We start from the raw sequence: 25,479 nt of genomic DNA on the forward strand, positions 1-25,479 counted from the left end.
CTCACACTGGCCACTTAGTCTCTATCTGTATTTATGTTTGGTAAGTCCTGACGAGATAGTTAAAGTCAGTTTGTAACCGCAGAATTGATACATTTTTAACATTGTTGGCATTGTTAGTTGTCATGATTAGTATTCATGCCATCTGGCATAGGCCTTTGTATTAAGAGCTGAGGTAAAGTAAGGCCTCTTCTTTGCTGACTAAAAACATGTGAATGACTTCCTGAAATGCTGATATTCACAGTATTACACTAATCTAACGTCATGACCAGCCTTTAAAAAACATTACTCATTATCACCTGGTGGCATTGAGGTCACTGTCTTGACATTCTGAAATTCACTGGGTGTGGTTCCATTATCTGTTGCAATCAGTGGCAAGACCCTTACATGGTGAGAAGGGGAATTTGTCTTGTGACTTGTCAGCAGTGTGTGAAGGAGCAGTGTGAGTGTATGTGTTCGTTTGTGAGTGAGTGAGTGAGTGAGTGAGTGAGTGAGTGAGTGAGTGAGTGAGTGAGTGAGTGAGTGAGTGAGTGAGTGAGTGAACACAAATATAAATTGCATCCAGACACTGTTGACCTGAGAACACAAAAACGATATATACCCTGGCCTAAACATCAGCGCCACAGGTAACTTCCACAAAGCTGTGAACGATCTGAGAGACAAGGCAAGAAGGGCCTTCTATGCCATCAAAAGGAACGTAAAACTTGACATACCAATTAGGACCTGGCTACAAATACTGGAATCATTTATAGTTGTGGTAGTGAGGTCTGGGGTCCGCTCACCAACCAAGAATTCACAAAATGGGACAAACACCAAATTGAGACTCTACATGCAGAATTCTGCTAAAATATCCTCAGTGTACAACGTAAAACACCAAATAATGCATGCAGAGCAGAAAGGCCGATAGCTGCTAATTATCAAAGTCCAGAAAAGAGCAGTTAAATTCTACAACCACCTAAAACGAAGCGATTCCCAAACCTTTCATAACAAAGCCATCACCTACAGAGAGATGAGCCTAGAGAAGAGTCCCCTAAGCAAGTTGGTCCTGGGGCTCTGTTCACAAATACAAACAGACCCCACAGAGCCCCAGGACAGCAACACAACTAAACCCAACCAAATCATGAGAAAACAAAAAGGTCAATACTTGACACATTGGAAAGAATTAACAAAAAAAAACTGAGCAAACTAGAATGCAATTTGGCCCTAAACAGAGAGTACACAGTGGCAGAATACCTGACCACTGTTGGTGACCCAAAATTAATGAAAGCTTTGACTATGTACAGACTCATTGAGCATAGCCTTGTTATTGAGAGAGGCCACAGTAGACAGACCTGGAGCTCAAGAGAAGACAGGCTTTGTCCACACTGCCCACAAAATGAGGTGGAAACTGAGCTGCACTTCCTAACCTCCAGCCAAATGTGCACTACCGTTCAAAGGTTTGGGGCCACTTAGAAATGTCCTTGTTTTTGAAAGAAAAGCTAATTTTTTGTCCATTAAAATAACATCAAATTGATCAGAAATACAGTGTTGACATTGTTAATGTTGTAAATTACTATTGTAGCTGAAAATGGAAGAGGCGCCTCCGGGATGCTGGCCTTCTTGGCAGAGTTGCAAAGAAAAAGCCATATCTCAGACTGGCCAATAAAAAGAAAAGATTAAGATGGGCAAAATAACACAGACACTGGACAGAGGAACTCTGCCTAGAAGGACAGCATCCCGGAGTCGCCTCTTCACTGTTGACGTTGAGACTGGTGTTTTGCGGGCACTATTTAATGAAGCTGCCAGTTGAGGACTTGTGAGGTGTCTGTTTCTCAAACTAGACACTGTAATGTACTTGTCCTCTTGCTCAGTCGTCCACCCACTCCTCTTTCTATTCTGGTTAGAGACAGTTTGCGCTGTTCTGTGAAGGGAGTAGTACACAGCATTGTACGAGATCTTCAGTTTCTTGGCAATTTCTCGCATGGAATAGCCTTCATTTATCAGAACAAGAATAGACTGACGAGTTTCAGAAGAAAGTTCTTTGTTTCTGGCCATTTTGAGCCTGTAATCGAACCAACAAATGCTGATGCTCCAGATACTCAACTAGTCTAAAGAAGGCCAGTTTTATTGCTTCTAATCAGAACAAGAGTTTTCAGCTGTGCTAACATAATTGCAAAAGTGTTTTCTAATAATCAATTAGCCTTTTAAAATGATACACTTGGATTACCTCACACAACGTGCCATTGGAACACAGGAGTGATGGTTGCTGATACTGGGCCTCTGTACGCCTATGTAGATATTCCATTAAACATCAGTCGTTTCCAGCTACAATAGTCATTTACAACATTAACAATGTCTACACTGTATTTCTGATCAATTTGATGTTATTTTAATGGACAAAAAAATTGCTTTTCTTTCAAAAACAAGGACATTTCTAAGTGACCCCAAAGTTTTCAACGGTAGTGTATATATATTTGTATCTTTAACATACATCTCTATTGTGGCAAGTAGAAAAATAAAACAATAAAAAACGAACAGAAACTCTCTGTATCTCTCTCTCTCTCTCTGTATCTCTCTCTGTGTGTATCTCTCTCTCTGTGTATCTCTCTCTCTGTATCTCTCTTTCTCTCTGTATCTCTCTTTCTCTCTGTATCTCTCTCTCTGTGTACCTCTCTCTCTCTGTATCTCTCTCTCTGTATCTCTCTCGCTCTGTGTATCTTTCTCTGTGTATCTCTCTCTGTATCGCTCTCTCTTTCTCTCTGTATCGCTCTCTCTCTCTGTGTGTGTATCTCTCTCTCTGTGTATCTCTCTCTTTCTGATTCTGTATCTCTCTCTATATATATATATCTCTCTCTCTCTCTGTGTGTATCTTTCTCTGTGTATCTCTCTCTCGCTGTATCGCTTTCTCTTTCTCTCTGTATCGATCTCTCTCTTTGTGTGTGTGTATCTCTCTCTCTGTGTATCTCTCTCTTTCTGATTCTGTATCTCTCTCTCTCTGTATCTCACTCTGTGTGTATCTCTCCCTTTCTGTATTTCTCTCTCTCTCTCTGTGTCACGCCCTGACCTTAGAGAGCCTTTTAATTTCTCTATCTGGTTAGGTCAGGGTGTGATTTGGGTGGGCATTCTAGTTTTTCTATTTCTTTGTTTGCCGGGTATGGTTCCCAATCAGAGGGAGCTGTCTATCGTTGTCTCTAATTGGGGATCATACTTAGGCAGCCTTTTTCCCACCTTAGTTTGTGGGATCTTGATTTTGTATAGCTGCTGTATACCCTGCAGAACTTGATGGTCGTTTTTGTATTTTGTTGTTTTGTCGGTGTTCATTTTAAATAAAGGTAAAATGTTCGCCTACCACGCTGCATCTCGGTCCGATCCTTCAATCAACGAACGTAACACTCTCTGTATCTCTCTCTGTGTATCTCTCTCTGTGTGTGTATCTCTCTCTCTCTGTGTCTCTGTCTTTCTTTCTCTATATGTGTGTGTCTTTCACACAAGCGCATGCACACACACACACACACACACACACACACACACACACACACACACACACACACACACACACACACACACACGCACGCACGCACACACGCACACACACATACAAACACACACCATCATTGTTGTGTACAACATTCTACAACCTTGTCTCTATTGGGGGAAGTAGATCAAAAGCAAAAACAGAAAACAAACAAAAAACGAAATCTCTAAGTCACTTATTCAAAGTATCCATAAAAAGTGTTTGTTGTAGGTGATTATTCATTTACAGGTGTGTTTTGACGCCTCATAGGTAACTCTCCACTCAAGATGCCTCGCAGATTGCCAACGGGACTCATAAAGCTGTAACCATACTGATACCAGCATCTCAAATCACCCATGTGCACTCTAGCTTCACCCCTCAATTTGTCTTTGGCTAAACCTGAGCTGCTAATATGTCCACCCTGTAGCAAAGTGCAACTGTATACCGGTAGGCAGATACAGCAGTTGTAGCCTTGACTTTGGATCAAACATTAGGCTACATTCTATGAATAGTGTGATGGGCTGGCCTCACAGAGGGTATATCCCCAAGCATTGAGATGACAAAGGCCTTTGCATTATGACTCAAATAACATTTGATCGTTTAATGCACATAGAAGGGGTTCAGATTTAGTCAATGCCTTAAGTCATTTTTGTATACTTTGAAGGGTTCATGAAAAGTACAGCCAACAACACTGAATATATATTTTTAATGTAATCTCTCACACTGGCCACTTAGTCTCTATCTGTATTTATGTTTGGTAAGTCCTGACGAGATAGTTAAAGTCAGTTTGTAACCGCAGAATTGATACATTTTTAACATTGTTGGCATTGTTAGTTGTCATGATTAGTATTCATGCCATCTGGCATAGGCCTTTGTATTAAGAGCTGAGGTAAAGTAAGGCCTCTTCTTTGCTGACTAAAAACATGTGAATGACTTCCTGAAATGCTGATATTCACAGTATTACACTAATCTAACGTCATGACCAGCCTTTAAAAAACATTACTCATTATCACCTGGTGGCATTGAGGTCACTGTCTTGACATTCTGAAATTCACTGGGTGTGGTTCCATTATCTGTTGCAATCAGTGGCAAGAGCCTTACATGGTGAGAAGGGGAATTTGTCTTGTGACTTGTCAGCAGTGTGTGAAGGAGCAGTGTGAGTGTATGTGTTCGTTCGTTTGTGAGTGAGTGAGTGAGTGAGTGGTGAGTGAGTGAGTGAGTGAGTGAGTGAGTGAGTGAACACAAATATAAATTGCATCCAGACACTGTTGACCTGAGCACACAAAAACGATATATACCCTGGCCTAAACATCAGCGCCACAGGTAACTTCCACAAAGCTGTGAACGATCTGAGAGACAAGGCAAGAAGGGCCTTCTATGCCATCAAAAGGAACATAAAACTTGATATACCAATTAGGACCAGGCTAAAAATACTTGACTAAACCCAACCAAACCCAACCAACTAAACCCAACCAAATCATGAGAAAACAAAAAGATCATTACTGACACGTTGGAAAGAATTAACAAAAAACGGAGCAAACTAGAATGCATTTTGGCCCTAAACAGAGAGTACACAGTGGCAGAATACCTGACCACTGTTGGTGACCCAAAATTAATGAAAGCTTTGACTATGTACAGACTCAGTGAGCATAGCCTTGCTATTGAGAGAGGCCACAGTAGACAGGCCTGGAGCTCAAGAGAAGACAGGCTATGTCCACACTGCCCACAAAATGAGGTGGAACCTGAGCTGCACTTCCTAACCTCCAGCCAAATGTGCACTACCGTTCAAAGGTTTGGGGCCACTTAGAAATGTCCTTGTTTTTGAAAGAAAAGCAAATTTTCTGTCCATTAAAATAACATAAAATTGATCAGAGATACATTGTTGACATTGTTAATGTTAAATTAAATTACTATTGTAGCTGGAAACAGAAGAGGCGACTCCGGGATGCTGGCCTTCTAGGCAGAGTAGCAAAGAAAAAGCCATATCTCAGACTGGCCAATAAAAATAAAAGATTAAGATGGGCAGAAGAACATACACTGGACAGAGGAACTCTGCCTAGAAGGCCAGCATCCCGGAGTCGCCTCTTCACTGTTGAAAGTTGAGACTGGTGTTTTGCGGGTACTATTTAATGAAGCTGCCAGTTGAGGACTTGTGAGGTGTCTGTTTCTCAAATTAGACACTCTAATGTACTTGTCCTCTTGCTCAGTTGTGCACCGGGGCCTCCCACTCCTCTTTCTATTCTGGTTAGAGCCAGTTTGCGCTGTTCTGTGAAGGGAGTAGTACACAGCGTTGTACAAGATCTTCAGTTTCTTCGCAATTTCTTGCATGGAATAGCATTATTTTCTCAGAACAAGAATAGACTGACGAGTTTAAGAATAAAATGCTTTGTTTCTGGCCATTTTGAGCCTGTAATCGAACCCACAAATGCTGAAGGAAGGCCAGTTTTATTGCTTCTTTAATCAGACACCAGTTTTCAGCTGTGCTAACATAATTGCAAAAGGGTTTTCTAATATCAATTAGCCTTTTAAAATGATAAACTTGGATTAGCTAACACAACGTGCCATTGGAACACAGGAGTGATAATGGGCCTCTGTACGCCTATGTAGATATTCCCTAAAAAATCAGCCGTTTCCAGCTACAATAGTCATTTTGGTGTTATTTTAATGGACAAAAATGTTGTTTTTCTTTCAAAAACATGGAAATGACCACAGAATTTTGAACGGTAGTGTATGACTGTATTAGAGATACATGTTTCCCTCAAATACTACAGTGTTCCATCACAGCAGCAAGATTTGTGACCTGTTGCCATAAGGGCAACCAGTGAAGAACAAACACCATCGTGAATACAACCTATATGTTTATTTATTTTCCCCTTTGTACTTTAACTATTTGCACATCGTTACAACATGGTATATAGCTATAAAATGACATTTGAAATGTCTCTTTAATTTAGAACATTTTGTGAGTGTAATGTTTACTGTTAATTTTTTATTTCACTTTTGTTTATTATCTATTTCACTTGCTTTGGCAATGTAAACATATGTTTCCCATGCCAATTAAGACCTTTAATTTAGAGCGGGAGAGAGATACAATAACATTATACTGATTTTCTGCAGTGAATAGCTTATGCTTGTATCCGTTTTTTTTTTTTTACAGGTAATGGTGCCCTTATTTTCACAGGATTGAGACGGGGTAAGTTAGTTGCCAGTCGGATACATTTATATGCAAGTGTGAAAGCTGAGAAGGGAGCCCATGAACTGAGTAACTAACTATAGACTAACTATGCTGTATCTGGGTCAGTGGACCAGAGCGTTTGCCTATTTCGCAACAACATTCTTTGGAGCGCCACTGACTCACCCACCCCCACACACCAAGGACGACGTGTTGTACGCTCGCTACGTGCATCTTTTCAATGTGTGTGTGCGCGCGTGTGTATATTTTTGCCTGATCGACCCGACGCTCACCCGCACGTACAGCACGAGCTCCCCATGCAGTAAGAGCTATAAAATGACGAACTACTATCTCTCGAGCCAGACGGCTTAGGCTAAAATCGGTATTCTGCAACGGCATGGGGACGTCGTCACATCTCCTCTCGCCAATATTCACGGACTGTGAAAATGTTTTGATTAAAACAGCGTCCCTGGCCCTTCATCTTTATAGCTGCACACTATCTATGTGGTTCTCAAACCTCTCATCGGGGACCCCCAGACGTTTCACAATTGTGTTGAAGCCAAAGATTTTCGATTATATTGACAAGATAGTGAAGTGACCGCTCTAACAATATAAATGCATGTCGCGAGACGAGGCGATATCAGGCGGGACCATTCTATTGAATGAGAGGGCAGATATGTGTTTGAACAGCAGGCACAACAAAGTAATGATTCTCAAATTTGCGGGAATGCCACGTGCCTCCACTTATATCAGTAGTCTAAATGTGTAATATGAAGAAACTTGTATTAGATCAAATAAGACCCACCTATCTCTACACTTTCTCATAGACATCCATACAAAAGGGGCTTATCTCACACATACAGATTTTGGGGGGAGTAAATCCTCTTGCTTTGCCTCTTCCTCTCTGTTGTAGTCCTAGCTCACCCGATTCAAATCAAATGTTATTCATCTACCTACACATGGTTAGCAGATGTTAATGCGAGTGTAGTGTAATGCTTGTGATTCACCTAGGGCTGATGATTAGTTGGCAAGTTGAATCAGGTGTGCAAGTTCTGGAAGAGATAAAATACAGGGAATGGCTTTGGGTCCCTGAGGAGAGGTTTAAGAAACCACTGATCTATTTTATGTACACCAGTGGATCTCAAACATCTCCTTGGGGACCCTCAGCCCTTCCATGTATTTGATCTACTCTATTCTAGAGCTAGCACACATGATTAAATTTGTCAACTAATCACCAAGACCTTAATGAAATTAACCAGGTGAGCTAGTTCAGGGCTAAAACAAAATAGTGAAATGTCAGGGGTCCCTGAGGAAATGTTTGAGAACCACTGATGTAAAATGCTGTATAGGGGACTCCCTGCCCACACAAGCCATCCACATACCTGTTGTTTTTCACCTCACCAAAGGAGAGCCAACACCTTATAATTAGTGTAAACAAAGGCAGTGTGGATTGCATAGGCTACTGTGTAAGTCACACAGCAAATCTCATCTGACTGGTTTAGTCAAACACTGGTTCATTGTGAGATTAGAATGGAGCTGTTACATTACAGTAGCAACATTGTTAATGTTGCAGATGGGTATGAAATGGCAAAAATAGGCCTAATATAAAAAACAGTATATAACATATTTATTATAATATTAATTCATTTCGAACTTCACCAAATTCCCTATCGTAGCCTATGACAAACTTGCACTGAAGCAATGTGACAAAGTTCTAAACTTGCACTGAAATGATGAGCAATGTTGCAACTTTCAATGTAGCTGTTTGCTTTCTGCAGCATGCATGCAACAATGTAACCCAGTTGAGTTACTGTCCGTCCACTGTGAGCTCCACTCAAGCAAGCCCGAATCCAAGCTACTGTAAACAAGTGAGCTTTGTGGGGCGTGTGTCTAGAAAAACAGGGTTTGACCAATGAACGCTGACATCCTTACCACATGGTTATCTTGTTTACTACAAGACCTGAAAACCCGCTGAAAACAGATTTAAGAAAACCCGGACGTGTTTTTCATTCCCTTTTAACAATACTCGACACCTACAGCTATATTTTCACGCTAAAACTGTTTAACTGCCACTGATGTATCTATTCAGTTGAGTCAAATATGTAAAGTAGACGGTTATTTACGTCCGAGTACCGTGTATGTATGGTATTTACTTGATAATGTTTTCGCAGAAGAAAAGCTCCAATCCTGCCCCTTAATCCATACCGGGTTTGGATATAACCAGCATACAACCCTTTTTCAGGCAGGGAAAACAGCATTTCAAGTTACAGCCGGTTAAAGCGAGCTTTAAGGAAGCTGGTGTGTTGAATATTGGCAGAGGTAAGTGCACTCTACCCATTGGAACTTTGCTGGGGTTCTCAAGGAAAAGTGCTGTTTAGGATGCATGCTTTTCAACATGTTAGTAGATTCTTTATGCAGTGCATAAGGTTTGGATTTTAAGTGCATATTTGTATTGTAAACATGAAGAAAAAAACATGTTCTTATCGCTGCAAAATGCATTGAGGCTACTTTTTATATGACCATGTTTATCAACTGTGAAGTTGCAAATAATATTAGGACCCAGTCAATGCAGACGCTTGTTATTTGTGGGCTATCAGTAAATGTTCAATGAAGCAATCAATGCCTTATATTACATTTTTATTACAAAGCATGAGCTGCAGAATATAGGCTGTAAACGTGATGCTTTGCATCCTAAAATCTCTTGTGTGCATAGATCCTTTGTGACAACCTTATAGAACTAATTTATTTTAAAACAACATCCAACATTATCCTATTATTGGGAAACGAGTAAACATAAGAAGAAAAAAAATCAAACGAATTAAAAATAAATTATGCATTACACTAAATTATCTACATTCAGTGTCGTAGTGATCATCTTACTGCAATGATAGTGTTTTCATGGTTTATTTTTGGAAAGAGAAATTGACAGTTTTAGTGCGGGCATGCGTGGTTATACTACTTTCCACCGATAAGGGGGTGGACAGCTATGTCATAGACCCTCAAGTTCTAGAATGTTCTGAGAATGGCAGCTATTTTGGTCAGGGAGAAATCCAAACCAGTCTCAGTGAGTCACAATACCCATAACCTAGTGGTCAAACAGGGAAATGGTTCCAATCGTTTCCCCACCATTCATATTTCCCATAGTGGATTTTAGAAACACTTAAAATAAGGGCTGTGTTTTGTGTAGAATTACCCTGGCGTGATGTTTTGATAACCGTGTAAATCTCTAGGACAATGTGATTTTGATCAATATTTGCCTGTATTTACCCCCCCAAAATGAAAGGCTAATTATCTGCTATTGTGGCTATCATAAAGAACTACAAATGCCATGATGATCTGGACTAGACTGCCAATCGAGGCAAAGGTAAGAATCTCTAATGTTAGCTAAATGTAGTAATAAATACATTGGCTACATTTCTTTTAAATTGACAATTCTGTGAACAGTCTTGTGCAAGTTTTAAATAGACACAATACCTGTTAGCAAAGGTGTCAGCTGGAGATGAGGTGCAGGAGCTTGCAGGGATTTGTAGTTTTGCGTGATGTCTATTTTTAAGCTAATTAGCATTTTTGAATCTGAGAGTAAATACAGTCAAATATATTTGTCACCTTGTCCGAGGGAGATTTACATGGTTATCAAAACAGCACGCCAGGGTAAGCTTATACGAAATACAGTTCTTATTTTATGTGTTTCTAAAATCTCCTATGGGAAAAATTAATGGTGGAAAAATGATTAGAACCACTTCCCTGTTTGACCACTAGGTTTTATGGGTATTATGACACCTCCACTGTGGTGCTATATAGGAATGAATGGCAGAAGAGACATGGGTGATGCATTTCCTGCTTTTACTTATGGAGGAAAATAAAAGGCATGTGTGTAAAATACAGTGCATTCGGGAAGTATTCAGACCCCTTGACTTTTTCCACATTTTGTTACGTTACAGCCTTATTCTAAAATTGATTACGCTTTTTTTTAATTTATTTTAATCCATCTACACACAATACCCTGTAATGACAAACCCCAAATAGGTATTTAGAAATCTTTGCAAATGTCAACAACAAAACAACACGTCTTATTTACATAGGTATTCAGACCCTTTGTTATGAGACTCAAAATTGAGCTCCATTGCATCCTGTTTCCATCTGGTAATCTATCTGGCCCTGCCTTGTGAATGTTGACCTGTTTAAAGGTCTTGCTCACATCGGCTACGGAGAGCGTGATCACACAGTCATCCAGAACAGCTTTTGTGCTCATGCATGCTTCAGTGTTGCTTTCCTCGACGCGAGCATAAAAGGCATTTAGCCCATCTGGTAGGCTCGTGGCTGGGTTTATCTTTGTAGTCTGTAATAGTTTGCAAGCCCTGCCATATCCGTCAGCGCCGGTGTAGTAGGATTCAATCTTAGTCCTGTATTGACGCTTTGCCTGTTTGATGGTTTGTCTGAATTGCATTCAGTTGTGCAACTGACTAGGTATCCCCTTTTCCCTTATAGGACGTGTTATTTTTCCCTGTATTCCTGGAATAGAGTTACAGTGCCACCTGTGACTGGTGGCTATTGTATGCCTCTACGTACAGCAGCGAGCTACTGTTACACAGACGGCCAATGTTGTGAAATCAAAGGAAATTCTCTTACCATCAGGTTGGTTCACCATTACACCAGTGAGTCAAACATTACTGGAATCAAGGAGGGAATGGAGAGAACCTTACCTGCCCCTTCTCTCTCTCATACTCAGCCTTTGGCTTCTCTGGTGGCGTTGTTGTTGCTTATGCACACACACACACACACACACACACACACACACACACACACACTCTCCTCCTTCTCTCTTTGATGTGCTTTTAATCGGTATTACAGGATATGATGGACCGTGACCACTCAACAGAGCAAATCTGGTCCACCCCAAATCTTTCCCAACTGTAAATTGTTCTTCTATAATTTCTAGAAGGGGTGACTCACTGTGTCTTGCTCTCTGGTTTCCAGAATTGCATCAGTTATCATGATGACGTCCATATACTGATGCCCATCGGAATGTTTCTATTGACGATGTGAGACCGGCAGGGTGATTGATGGTAGAATCGCTTTGCAGGAGAAGAGTTAATTCATTATTGAGAGAATGTTTTTGGAGAATCCCACACCTCAAATTATTGGAGACTATTATTGAAGCCCTGCCTCTATCGCATTTCCTGTGCAGGGTAAATACAAAGCATTTTGTCATAATCGTTTATTTTTGAACATGTAACTTGGAACAACTTTAACAAATGAAGAGTCATTAGTTAGGGCACTCTTTTGGAATCAATATATTTCTGGTTTGAAGATTCTATTCACAGGCTACTGTTGTGTAATAGTTATATTATCTTAAGGTAGGCCTACACATTCTATTGGGATGTTGAATGTCAGCTAACTTTAGCTCTGTGGTTAGGAGGTTTAACCAGCAACCAGATTTCTGTAAAGGTCAAGGCAAACCTTGTGGCTCAGGTGGTAGAGCATGGCGCTTGCAATGCCAGGGTTGTGGGTTTGATTCCCACAGGGGGCAAGTGCGAATAAGTTGAAATGTATGCACTCACTACTGTAAGTTGCTCTGGATAAGAGCATCTGGTAAAATGTCTCAAGTGTCCGAAATAGAGAAGGGCTCCAAAATAGGTCATGGGTAAATATTTGTGTTGTAACTCTATCTGCGGAAGCCAGCTGATCCCAAGCCACCACACACCATAGTATATAGTTGGATGGTGTAGAAAGAAGTCACCTCCTACCCACTGATTTGGTGTCAGACGGGTTTTTATCTAATAGTCAAGGATAGGGTTGGGGGATATGGTCATCTGACGCAATTTCAACCAAGAGCGTTTAGGGGGAGAAGGTGGGGAGGGGGTAGATTTTGGTCTAAGACGGGTGTTCATTCAAGTGCTGATGAAGACCAATTATGTAATTGATTAGCTACCAGGAATGCCCTCCCCACATACTTAATCAATCCATCAACATTCATGGCAGAATGGCTGAGCTGTCATCCACACATGCATCTGGATGGATATGACTATGTCAATGAAGTTAACTTTTTTATAGAACTTCAAAACATGAAATATAATAGCAAAGTGAGCACACAGATTTTTTTCTGTAATGTGTTGAAAGCAGATGGTCAATTTCTCAATCCTCATTGCCACTCCAGGTTTGGCATTTGACTATAAAAGAGATTAAGTGTACCCCAAAAAATGTTTGGGGCAAAGGGCTTGTAAGATTCATTAGTTCGATCTGGACTGTAGTTCTACAGCTAAACCTTGAAGTTCCTAAACATGCGCACTTCTAAGATCTTTTGAAATGGAAAAATGGATACCAATGACAACGAGATTGCATTTCCCAGAATGTAACACAGCATGATTTCTAAGGCAGAATCAGTACTCTCCTACTACAGTAACTAAACCCAAACTCTACTCCTGTTTTGTCTGTCTGTCTGTGTTCCCAATAGATCTTCTGAGTCTTCAGACAGTGTTACTGCCAACCATGTTACCTAAGAGTCGTCTGGGGAAGCGTTCCCCACTAGGGGCGTTGGTGTGTACCTCCTGCCCCTCCATGGAGAGCCCACTGGAGACAGGGAGTCATGGGGACCCTGAGGGGGGTGTGGGGGGCCCAACCATGGGATCACCAGGGCCCCAGCATCTCAGCAGGTTCAACAACAAACTACTTCCTGGACAGAAGGTGAGGGAGACATTCTTATGTTACATGTCATGCTTGAGAGAACACCAATCTGTCTGTCACTCTCTATTTCAAATTCAGATTGTTTTAATGAATTCCCTCTCTTTCCTCGAAGTCTCGCTGTCTGTCTTTTTATATCTGTCTCTCTTACTCTCCCCCTATCTTTGCACTAACCCTGACTTGTTCTTTTTGACTTGTCATTGTACATCTCTCTCTCTCTCTCCATCGTTGTACATCTCTGTCACACTCTCTCTTGCTCTTTCTCGCTCTCTCTCAATTCAAAGGGGCTTTCTTGGCATGGGAAATATGTTTACATTACCAAAGCAAGTAAAATAAACAAAAGTGAGAGGATAATTTAACAACGTCAACAAAAAACTATTAGAAATGAACAGTAAACATTGGTTGCCGTTTTCTCATGGCAACGGCCACAAATCTGGCTGCTATGATTGCACATTGTGGTATTTTGCCAAACAGATATGGGAGCTTATCAATGTTGGATGTTGTTATAGTGTGGACACTACAAATCATTCCTACTGAATATGTGGTGTACTTAACTGCAGTATAGTATTATTACTATTCATGGGAGCATTGTTATTATGGACATGTGTTGACTGTGACCTTTACCCTCCAGAGTCGGTACATTATTAACGTAACACTACCTCATGTTGAGTTGGGTATATCACTCCTGTTTCCTACCATTTCTACATGGTTGTACACCTTTATTTTGGAGTTTGCAAGTAAAGACGATGAACATTGAAACGCTTGTGGATATTTCTTGTCAAGTTTTCAAATTCTTTGTGGGTCTGTGTGATCTGAGGGAAATATGTGTCTGTGGTCATACAGGTTAGGAAGTGCAGCTCAGTTTCCACCAATTTTGTTGACAATGGGTACATATCCTGTCTTCTCTTGAGAGCCAGGTCTGCCTATAACGACCTCTCAATAGCAAGGCTATGCTCACTGGGTCTGTACATAGTCAAGGATTTTGGGTCAGTCACAGGGGTCAGGTATTCTGCCACTGTGTAGTCTCTGTTTAGGACTCTCTCTGTCTCCCTCCATCCTTGTACATCTATATCACTCCCTTCCGTTTCCTCCCTCAATTACACTTCTGTCGCTAACCTCTCCCTCTCTCTTTAGGTGTATGTGTTGTGTGGAGGGCGTGAGTGCACAGGGGTAGTGGAGCAACACAACCATGTGGATAATGAGGTGGCCGTCCTACTGCCTGTCCTGGGACAGCATGTCCTGAGGAAACTAGAGGACGTATGGACCTGCCCCACCGTCCCGCCTCCACCACACCAAATGTCCTCCTGCATTGATGTGCCCAGGAGGTAAGTGTAATGTGTGTGTGTGGGTGTAATTTGTGTGTTAACTGGAGCAGGGTATGCATTCCCCTGTCATTGTGTGTGTCTCTCTCTCTCTCTCTATATATATATATATAGATCTTATTGTTCTCCCTGCTACAGGAGTGCAGAGTCTATGGATGAGATGATGGCAGCCCTGGTTCTCACCAGCCTGTCCTGCAGCCCTTTGGTCCCGAGCCCTCCTCAGAGAGACACAGTCACAGGTAATTCATTGACAGAATAATTGATTGAGTGATAAGCTCTTGGTTATATTTTTCCTGTCCAGTTTTTGTCAACCATTGCAGCTCTAGTAAGGTGTGTGTGTGTGTGTGTGTGTGTGTGTGTGCCTCAGTTGGTAGAGCATATTGCTTGCAACGCCACGATTGTAGGTTCGATTCCCATAGGGGACCAGTATGAAAATATATGCACTGTAAGTGACTTCTGGAGTTACTAATGTGTGTATGTGTGCAGCAGGTTCTGCTAGTATGGAGTGTGGAGGCGGGGAACTCTCAGACAGCGGCAGTAGTGGCTACTGGAGCTGTGACCATGGCTACGGAAGCCCAGCCCCCTCTCCACCAATCACAGAAACAGAGGGTCACAGCCTGGCCATGCCCCCTGATGAGGGATTGGACATGGAGCAGGTGCTGTTTGACGAGCCAGCACCACGGAAACGCAGGGTGAGTAGGGTAGTCACGGGGACAGCCTTGCTAAAATTGACCAATGTGACAGAATTTACTGGCAAGCACATCAGCTACTTGTTCTTGATTTAATGTTCAGTCAGTTCCATCAGCCTTGCTTACCTGTGAACTTGTTTCCTCTCAGAACTCAGTGAAGGTGGCCTACAGGTGTCTGTGGCCCAACTGTGGGAAGATTCTGAAGTCTGTCGTTGGGATTAAACGTCACATCCGTACCCTGCACCTGGGGTAAGTGTCCAGGGATGAGACTGATCTTTGGTGCCAAAATGACGGCCGTTGACATTATAAAGTCTTAACTTTTATTATCAGATGATGTGACAGTGCTTCTACTAGCAGTAATAGTGGCACAAGAAAACAACTGTTGCATTAATCTATGCACTGTATATCCACGTGTTTTCCCTCAGCCAAGTCAGTGAGCATGAGCGTTGCTCCTGCAGCGAGGAGGACTTCTACTACACAGAGATCCATCAGCGGGAGCCGCGGCCTCTCACCCGACCTCTAGGGGTCCCTACCCCCAGCACCCCATGGTCGGCCTCCCCCTCCAGCCCCTCTCCCACTGGCGTAGGACCAGGAGCTGGAGGAGACTCCCCCACAGAAGTGAGCCCTCAGCTCAGCCAGTCTGCCCCCTCCACCCCGGACTTCTTCTGGCAGGTCCACTCTGAGCACTCCTACCAGGTAAGCACTAGGACAACTGCCCTCGCTGCTATTCATGTCTAAGTTATCTCTGTTCTGCACACCGGGTGTGAAAAGTGGCAAACAAATGTGTTTCTTGAGTTAAATACGTAACAAGCATGCTATGAGCACCTATTGCAAACTCTGTTTTTGTATGTGGTTATATAGCCTATTGTTTCATATTTTGCATTCAATGATCCTACCTGATCGCAATCATTGATCACTTTATTTATCTCTGTAGGTTCCAGTCCAGGTGGAGGCTCCACCTGTCTCGGTCTCCTACTCCTGTCATTGTACCACACCTACCTCAACCCTCCACCCAAGACAGGTAAACCTTCCTGAAGCACTGGGTGGGTAGAGTTTGCACTTTAGGACTAAAGGAATGGTCTCGAATGTGCAAACCCCGCCGATCCCACACCCCGGCTGAGCTAAATCAAATGCGCCTAGAGAGAAGTGTTGGTAAAGGAGCTGGACAACAGACTACACCAATGAAATGACAATCAACACAACCCTGACTCCTGGGGCTCTTGAACGCAACCCTCACTGCAGAATCCAATAGGAGAATCTCAAGGGAAATTCCCTGTAGATAATTGATTTATAAACACTCAGTTAAGAATCTACAGCACTGTACAACTGCTGTTCATGCTGTATGTCCAGGTATAAGCTATTTTCACTGGTAGAATTCAACATTTTTGCCCTTTAAACACAGATTTGTCCATATATTCATCACGTACTTGCTTTTAAAAGTGGAATATTTGCAGAAACATTTCCCATACAGAGCCTTTGCCAGTATGTGTTTGGGGAATTGAATTCAGTCCATCAGGGAAAAATAGCATTTGTTTTCTAGGATAGATTTGGTGCCCTGTCTCCAGAGCTGCTCTATACTGCCAATAGTGTCATGGATATTTACCAGCTAATCCCCTGTTGATTTGATCATATTTTCTTTCCATCACTGAACTGGCTGCCTTTGTCTCCACTGACCCATAGTCTCTCGTTAGCATGTGCTACAACACTGCCACCTATCGATATGTAGTAGAAACTGCTGGTAATTTATTTGTAACAACACGTGGACACTGGCGTGATCAAGCCACTGCAGCAGTCTGCAGCAGTGCACACAAAGACAAATCAATGCTGATGCCGTTTCAGCAGTTAACATGGATCGTTCAGTTTCCTGTAATCTAAATAGGCATTGCATGAATGCTAAAATAGTGGATGAAGATTTTCCTTGCTTTCATCAGTGTTGTTTTGCTGGACCTTGCAGTAATGTGAGAGATGGCAACATCAAATGCAATATGTTGTCATTTATTTTATTAGTTTACTTGTCATCAACCATGCATAACAAATGCATTGAACCTGATTGATCTGCAGTATTATTGATATTTACTCATTTTTATATTTACCTTTTTTTGTTTTCCTTTTGGGTTGTATGTTGTGCTGAGAAATCTATGTTCAATTCAGTTGTGGGTTATTTGTATAAAATTAGACAGATTAGTTAGTAGTCTCTAACCAATTACAAAAACTGAGTTTACACTTATTTATAGTGGCTGTCCTGTCTCCTCCCCTTATCTGCAGTTCATTTCCCATCAGTGGAGGTAAAGGAGAGGAGACGTGGAAAAGAAGCCTTTTGAAAGGAATGGATTTGACATTCTGCTCTTCATCACCCATAACAAAGGCAGTCATAATGTGTATGTTCTGTTGTTTTTCTATGCACTGCTTCTCACCGGTTTCCCCCTCTGTCCACCAGGGTGCGTCGTTCCGTGTGAGGTCAGTCAGTGTGGGAGAACAGTGGCTGCAGCAGCACAGTGCCCCCATCAGACCACACCCTGTCAGCACCTCTCCCCAACGCAGCCACTGGTCCACAAGGTGAGATACTATATTTTAGTATACTATTACTAATGTATCACTATTGATAACATTTTAATGCACATCATCCTTCATATCTGCCTCAGTCAATCTGAGTCTACAGTAATTTCCCTTCTCTCTGATTTTTCTGTATTTTCCTCACTCTTATCTATGCATCTCCTTATGTCTCTCTCTCCATTTCCGTTCATTTCATTTACTGTAAATTCCCTCCCTCCCTTTCTCTCTATAGGAGGATCCGTGGCGAGGCGAAGAAGTGCCGTAAGGTGTACGGCATCGAGCACCGGGACCAGTGGTGCACCGCCTGTCGCTGGAAGAAAGCCTGCCAGCGCTTCCTCGACTGAACCCCTCACAGAAGAGAGGGATGAAGACCGAGAGAAAGAAAGATGGAGCAGTCACCTCTTCGAGTGAAGACGGAGGAAAGATCTGGGGGTCAACCAGTGGAGCACCATGTACGTTGGTGTTTATTTCTTTCTTTTTAAAAACCTTTTTTGTACTTTTTACCACTTTACTAGAAGTTTTTTATGTATTTTGTTCATGTCTTTGACAACTTCGGGTTCTTGTGCGTTGGTGCTCATGGTGAACGCTGCGGGGGGCAGGCAGCTAAATTACCTATGACCTTTACCAGAAGCATAGTTCTGCATCTCAGTTCCGTGTCCTCCTTCCCAGGGAGGGGCTACAAAGGAAGTGGAACGTTATCCTCTCTTCCAAATCTTTGGCTATAACTTATAAACAGCAGCTCTTCTATACCCAGCAGCTATATAGGGGATGTCTATAGATCTATGACATCATGCCGTCCATAACTTGGCTTGGAAAAAAGGCTTGCTGCCTGTTGCCAATTGTGGGCCTGAGCCAGGCAGGTGCTGAGCAGAATATCCGATCTGTAAATTAACCTAACTTCCAAACGCCTGGGCAAGAACAGATCCGTATGATCCAAAGGTTAACCCATCCATCAGGCTTTGGCTTCCTGTCTGCATGCAGTGGAGAATGATGACGAGGAGAAGAAAGTCAAGTGATACTAGGAGGGAGATAGCCCTATGTGACAGAGGTGAAGCTTCGCTAAATACTAAGGTCCTGTAAATAGCATGCTTGTTACCATGTCAGAGAAGAGAGTTGCTGGCTGTCAACTTGCTCATTCATTTGTTAAAAAGTATTGAGTTTCATTTATACCAGCTCTTGTCAATTGCATATAGTGCACGGATTGGCTGAAAGAATCCCCCTTGACCTATAGGATTCCATCTGCTCATGATCTACAAGGCATCGGTAACCAGGAAGTTGTGTCGTAAACATTGAGAATGGATTGGAGGAGAAGTAAAATGCAGATTTGTGAGTCATTAGCCCAGCCTGTCTGATGTTATAAGCCATTTATTCCTGCAAACTTGTATGTAGCTTTTTTAAAATGTTTTTGGCTTTTTTAAGGGAACAAAACAATTTGGGGGGGGATGTTGAATATGTTAATTTGTATTGTGTTTCGTTATATTATCCAGCGATGTTGTCTATATTTTGCAACTTGTCGTTTTTCTAAGGTGTGTTAAATACAATGTTCCGCCAAGAATTACCATGTTGTGGGATATAGGAATCAATTCACACACTTTAGACCAATCAGATGACATGCACATTGATTTTCACTTCTCTGAGCATGATGTAACCAACTGTTAAAGTTAAGGACCCAGTATCTCGTCCTTGTTGTTAGCAGCTACGGTAGCTATCCTTTCTGGTATGCCTTAAAGTCTTCTTAGTTACACCAGAAATAGTCTATAATATAGCCTCGTAACAGGCTTTGGTTATGCCAACGGATATCATTTCAGAGCACTAGTCTATAATTAAAGAGACACTATGACGTGAAAGTATTGGTTCCCTTTAAAACATGGAGGTCATTGGCAGCTCTGGTCTCTTACTCACATCGTTGTAATAAAATGAGCCATTTGTATAAATATATTTTGTCAGGAATCTATCTCCATACATTTGCCATATGCTTGGATATCCAACACTCCAGTACCAGCCTCAGTACTGCTGAGACACTAACTGAATTATGTTATCGAGGTTCCAGGTTTGATGTGGAATGTGCCACGTGGTGCCAATAATAAGAACTAAAATATGGTGCCAGGATTGAGTCTGAAAACATTTACATGGCTAAGGGCTTATCTAGAATTATATGCTGCTCAAGGGCATTGTGGCCCTAAACCCTTGTCACTCTGCCACTTATTGTAAATTAACATGCATAAAGATGTTTTCATATGTTAAAACCCAAAATGCTTGTTTATTGAAACTCATGTTTCCTTGCAGTAAGCCAATTAATCCACAGAAGCAAAAAACGCTTATATATTGTGTTATGTATAGGTAACTGCCAAAAATAATGGAAACACTTGAGTAAATGAGGGATACAAAGTATATTGAAATCAGATGCTTCCACAAAGGTGTCGTTCCTGAGTTAAACAATTAACATCCCATCATGCTTAGGGTCATGTATAAAATGCCCAGTTGCCCATTGTTTTGGTGACTTTGAAAGAGGGGTCTTAAAGGCGCATAGAGGGTTTAAAGTGTGTGTGTGTCTCTCAGTCACCAGATTTTAACTCGATTGAATAATTATGGGAGATTCTGGAGCATCGCCTGAGACAGCGTTTTCCACCACCGTCAACAAAACACCAAATGATGGAATGGTGCCGCATCCCTCCGAGTTCCAGACACATGTAGAATCTATGTCAAGGTGTATTGAAGCATTTCTGGTGGCTTGTGGTGGCCCAACACCCTATAAGACACTTTGTTGGCGTTTCCTTTATTTTGGCAGTTACCTGTATGTACTGTACCTGGAGAAAGAAATTACCTTTGAATGAAGTAATTTTTTATTATGATGCACTATTTTTATATGGAATCTGGAATGTTTTGGTCTTTTTGATGTTGAAATATGCTTGATAAAGACTAACCCTGTCACTAGTAGTCTTGTTTTTATTCTCCTTTTTCAAATGTTTGGCCTCAAGTTAGATGTAAAGTTATACGTCTTTCTATGTTGAGTTGTGGGCCTGCATCTATACAGATATTTTATTTGATCAAGAGAGGACTTTTATTGTTATTATACAAGACATTATTGGTGTGGACATTTTTTGTTTAATAAATGGAGCATTGTGGGATTCATACAAGATGTCATTGTCTCGTGAACATTCTAGGACGTTGGAACAAAACACCTCAAGACACCGAATCATTTGCTGCATAACAAGCCACAAAACAAATAGTAAACTATCTTTATTGATATGTAAAAGTTCTGCCATTTACAGGTTTAATGCTGCACAACAAAATGGTTTCACATAATAATTCAGATGACTGTTCATACATACAGTAGGGGCTCTATTTAATGTTTTGGTGGTGTTGGAGGTGGAACTGCGTCAGAGATGCCAAATCCACAAGCGGTTCCTGGCATTCATCCTAAAGCGGACATTGCCATTGGCTGAACGGAGTGCATTAAGACAAATCCCATGCAGCCTTGGTTACAGTTGGAACACTGGAATGTTAGAGTAACTATTTCTTTATAGCCTACACCAGGGATCATCAACTAGATTCAGTCGCGGGCTGATTATAATTTTATTTTCTTGAGCGGATGGTCTGGGGCCTGAACATAATTACAAATCATTTGTAGACTGCAAATTGACCACAAGAAGCCCAAACAGATATAACGTTTGACTAAAACATAATTTCAAATGTTTCTTCCATTTGTATATGTTCACATATCTATGTGTGGGAATAGTTTGGAACAGATTTCCTAAATTTAAATCACTTGGAGCTGATTTGCTGCTGTTTTTTGTCTTTTAGGTCCACTTTTTTTATTTTTATTGTTGGGCCGCCAGTTGGGGAACCATGGCCTACACTTTCTCGATCTTAACTTTTAACACTAGTGGGGCGGGAGTGGCTTGGTGACAATGATGGCAAGAGCAGTTGCTCACCGATTTGACAGCACCTACGCAGTTCCACCTCCAACACCATGAAAACATGCACTATGCAGACGTCTGCTATCGCTGGTTAACACTTGAACTGATTGAATAGGCCTAGGCTACATCTGCTTCGGCTTCAAAAAACACATGCCAAGGTTCATTCTCAAGTCAGAACATTAGTTTCGCCAACAGATCATTGGTACAAGAGCATGGATATAATATTTAAGTCTTACGCAGTAGTAACAGTTAATTGTGATGTTTTGCTCCAAATTATAGTAGCCAGGGTTGAAATTGAAGTTTGGAGAATATTTCTGAAGATGTGAATAGGTTACAAGCCATCCACAAACCTAATACTGAGATTGTGTTATATATTATATAAGATAGTCATGAACATATTTTAGCGCATTTTCAATTGGAAATCTAAAAGTAATTTTTGGGTTAGCCACTAGAGGGCAACCTAACAAAGGGAGTGCCATGCCTGGTCACCAAACAGTCTCCCTCTCATGTACTGTACTGGTTCAAGAAATCCATGGAAACTTCACTAGTAAGTCATTTAAATTCATGAAGTTTACACTGAATTAGCCTATGTAATAATAATAGCCATAATTGATGAAGGCAAATGTGGTTTGAAAAGTTACATTACAGATGCAGTATAGAAAGCAAAACAAATATAGTGTGTTCGTGTGTCTATACTATTAATCCAATGTGATTCTCTGATAAACCATTTAGCTATATACATGGTCTTTTTTTACTATTTTCTTAGCTTTTATTCATAATATGTTATCGTTATCAATGAGGAAATGCAGTATACAAGACTGAATCTATAATGCTCCAGTGTGGATTTTCATGAGGGGTTGTGTTCGGAACAGAAGTTTAATCATCACCTTGGTGACGGATTTGAATATGTAGAGCGGGGTTGGGGGTTGCTAGGTTACAATATGTGCGTCATTGCCAGGGATACAGTTGCCGTGTGCGTTGCTACACCTTGTTCTGTTGGGTGATGTCAGCGGAGACACTGTTGTAGGACTTGCTAGCTCGGGTGCTCATGCCCAGGTATTGCTTCAGGAACTCACTGAACCGTTTCTGGTTGTTCCACTTGCGGGCAGATTTCCGGATGCCTATGAACCCGCCGTAGCGCTTCTGCAAGGGCCTCCCGGGGCCCATCAACTTCCTGTATCCATGCCTTCCCTTCAGGAACCCCCCGAAGCGCTTCGACAGACTTATCCCCGCCGCTCCGTCCTGCTCTCTCTCCATCCCGTTATCCCCCTCTTCCTCGTCCCCAACTTCCTCATCCCTTTCCTGCATTTCCTGGGGCAGCTGGGAGTTGTAGACATCAGCGGTTAGCCGGCTCTCACTGCCCAGCTCATCTATGCCCAGAGAACGGACCACGTGGTCAAACCTCTGCAGGGCTACTGGGTACATCAGCCCCCCTTCCCCCTGTTCCTCTTCTTCCTCTGGCAGCATGGCCTCCACCTCCTTCTGGGCCCGCGTCAGCATGGCAGCGCCCCCTATGGACAGGGAGGGTAACTGTGGGGAGGCTGAGGCCTTGCGGCACATGTCCCAAGTGAAGGCAGGGGAGACGTTACCCTCACACTCCACCAGACACACCTGAGAGGAGAGGGGGAGGGAAACACAGAGCACATGGCCGTTAGAGAGCAGCTATCCACACTGACTATGCCCATTCACACTGACTCTATGCCCATCCACACTGACTCTATGCCCATCCACACTGACACACCTTCACTGTCACTCACTCACACGCAAAAACCTCACTCACACACTTATGCCCACACGCAGACACCCCTCACACCTATGCTGCTGTAATAATGATTATTGGTTTGATTTATTACTAGCGTTACGCTACTGTTCAGTGATTATTGATTGCCATTACCATTAGTATCTATCTTTTTATCCTGCTACTGGTCACTATTACTCCTGTTTACATGTATATATTACTATTAGTATATTACCATAAGTATTTATTTATACCTGCTCCCAGTCACTTTTTAGCCCTGTTTACATGTACACTCACCGGACAGTTTATTAGGTACACCACCCCGTTCACAAAAATGGATCGCTCCTACAGACAGTGAGTCATGTGACCATGACTTGCTATATAAAGCAGGCAGACAGGTATCGAGGCATTCAGTTACTGTTTGATTGAACGTTAGAATGGGCAAAACCAGTGACCTAAGCGACTGAGCGAGGTATGATCGTCGGTGTCAGGTGTGCCGGATCCAGTATCTCAGAAACCCCTCCTGGGATTTTCATACACGACAGTGTCGAGGGTTTACAGAGAATGATGCGGAAAAAAAAACATCCAGTCAGCGGCTGTCCTGTGGGAGAAAACAGCTCGATGATGAGAGGTTGAAGGAGAATGTCAAGAATCATGCAAGCTAACAGGCGGGCCACAAACAGACAAATAACGGAGCAGTACAACAGTGGTGTGCAGAACGGCATCTCAGAACGCACAACTCGTCTGTCCTTGTCACGGATGGGCTATTGCAGCAGACGACCACACAGGGTTCCACTCCTATCAGCTAAAAACAAGAAGAAGCGGCTCCAGTGGACATGTGATCACCAACACTGGACAGTTGAGCAGTGGAAAAGCATTGCCTGGAACATGACAGCAAGTTCAGTTTACTCCCCAGACCTCAACCCAATAGAACATCTCTGGGATGAGATGGAACGGGCTGTTCGCAGCATGAATGTACCGCCTTCCAATCTGCAGCAACATGGACCAACACCCCTGTGGAACGTTTCTGACACCTTGTAGAATGCCCCGAAGAATTCTGAGGCAAAGGGCCAACCCGGTACTAGACGGGTGTACCTAATAAACTGGCCATGAGTGTATATCCTACTACCAGTCACTTTTTTCTCGTATCTCAACAGACATAATTAGAGCGCAGAACAGATCAGTGTACTGTCTACACTCGGTCTGCACTAGACACTCTAATGTACTTGTCCTCTTGCTCAGTTGTGCTCCCACTCATCTTTCTATTCTGGTTAGAGCCAGTTTGTGCTGTTCTGTGAAGGGAGTAGTACACAGCATTGTACGAGATCTTTAGTTTCTTGGCAATTTCTCGCATAGAATAGCCTTCATTTATCAGAACAAGAATAGACTGACGATTTTCAGAAGAAATGTCTTTGTTTCTGGAAATTTTGAGCCTGTAATCGAACCCACAAATGCTGATGCCCCAGATACTCAACTAGTCTAAAGAAGGCCAGTTTATTTGCTTCTTCAATCAGAACAACAGTTTTCAGCTGTGCTAACATAATTGCAAATGGGTTTTCTAATGATCAATTAGCCTTTTAACCTCTCTTGGGTAGGGGGCAGTATTTTCACGTCCGGATAAAAAACGTACCCGGTTTAATCTGGTTATTACTCCTGCCCAGAAACTAGAATATGCATATAATTTGGATAGAAAACACCCTAAAGTTTCTAAAACTGTTTGAATGGTGTCTGTGAGTATAACAGAACTCATATGGCAGGCCAAAACCTGAGAAGATTCTATACAGGAAGTGCCCTCTCTGACCATTTCTTGGCCTTCTATAGCCTCTTTATCGAAAACAGAGGATCTCTGCTGTAACGTGACATTTTCTAAGGCTCCCATAGGCTCTCAGAAGGCGGCAGAACGGGAATGATGAC

General features: G+C 42.1%; 2 protein-coding genes across 14 annotated transcripts in view; one reads left to right on the top strand and one right to left on the bottom strand.

Moving 5' to 3' along the window:
* Window positions 1-8,631: 8,631 nt before the first annotated feature.
* Window positions 8,632-20,838, top strand: LOC106567335 (zinc finger protein 395). 11 transcript variants are annotated; one of them, XM_014136656.2, is made up of 12 exons: window positions 8,632-8,981; window positions 11,151-11,317; window positions 11,640-11,851; window positions 13,117-13,346; window positions 14,478-14,668; window positions 14,780-14,904; window positions 15,152-15,357; window positions 15,503-15,603; window positions 15,780-16,050; window positions 16,289-16,375; window positions 17,792-17,910; window positions 18,140-20,838. In XM_014136656.2, exons 4-12 carry the CDS (start codon window positions 13,152-13,154, stop codon window positions 18,249-18,251), a joined length of 1,407 nt encoding a protein of 468 aa, XP_013992131.1. In that variant the 5' UTR covers window positions 8,632-8,981; window positions 11,151-11,317; window positions 11,640-11,851; window positions 13,117-13,151; the 3' UTR covers window positions 18,252-20,838. The 11 variants fall into 11 exon arrangements, 10 of the variants coding, with proteins under 10 accessions (XP_013992131.1, XP_013992047.1, XP_013991969.1 ...); XM_014136572.2 differs by having other exon boundaries at window positions 11,151-11,297; XM_045714670.1 differs by lacking the exon at window positions 8,632-8,981 and adding an exon at window positions 8,984-9,059 and having other exon boundaries at window positions 11,151-11,297.
* The window catches only part of LOC106567684 (proenkephalin-A), a 40,764-nt gene continuing 34,591 nt past the window's right edge, over window positions 19,307-25,479 (bottom strand). For all 3 annotated transcript variants that reach the window (XM_014137299.2, XM_014137452.2, XM_045714682.1), the window contains exon 3: window positions 19,307-23,438. In XM_014137299.2, coding sequence (XP_013992774.1) covers window positions 22,809-23,438 — 630 coding nt within the window. In that variant the 3' untranslated portion in view covers window positions 19,307-22,808. The remainder of the gene's footprint in view (window positions 23,439-25,479) is intronic.

The sequence above is a fragment of the Salmo salar genome, chromosome ssa01 (genome assembly GCF_905237065.1).
Source record: "Salmo salar chromosome ssa01, Ssal_v3.1, whole genome shotgun sequence".
NCBI classification, from domain to species: Eukaryota; Metazoa; Chordata; class Actinopteri; order Salmoniformes; family Salmonidae; genus Salmo; species Salmo salar.

Excerpts from the sequence above, each read along its gene's own strand:
- LOC106567335 (XM_014136656.2), top strand. The coding sequence starts at position 13,152 with ATGTTACCTAAGAGTCGTCTGGGGAAGCGTTCCCCACTAGGGGCGTTG. Across the intron at positions 15,358-15,502 it reads CAGCACCACGGAAACGCAGG|AACTCAGTGAAGGTGGCCTA; the intron begins GTGAGTAGGGTA and ends GTTTCCTCTCAG. Across the intron at positions 17,911-18,139 it reads CGCAGCCACTGGTCCACAAG|GAGGATCCGTGGCGAGGCGA; the intron begins GTGAGATACTAT and ends TTCTCTCTATAG.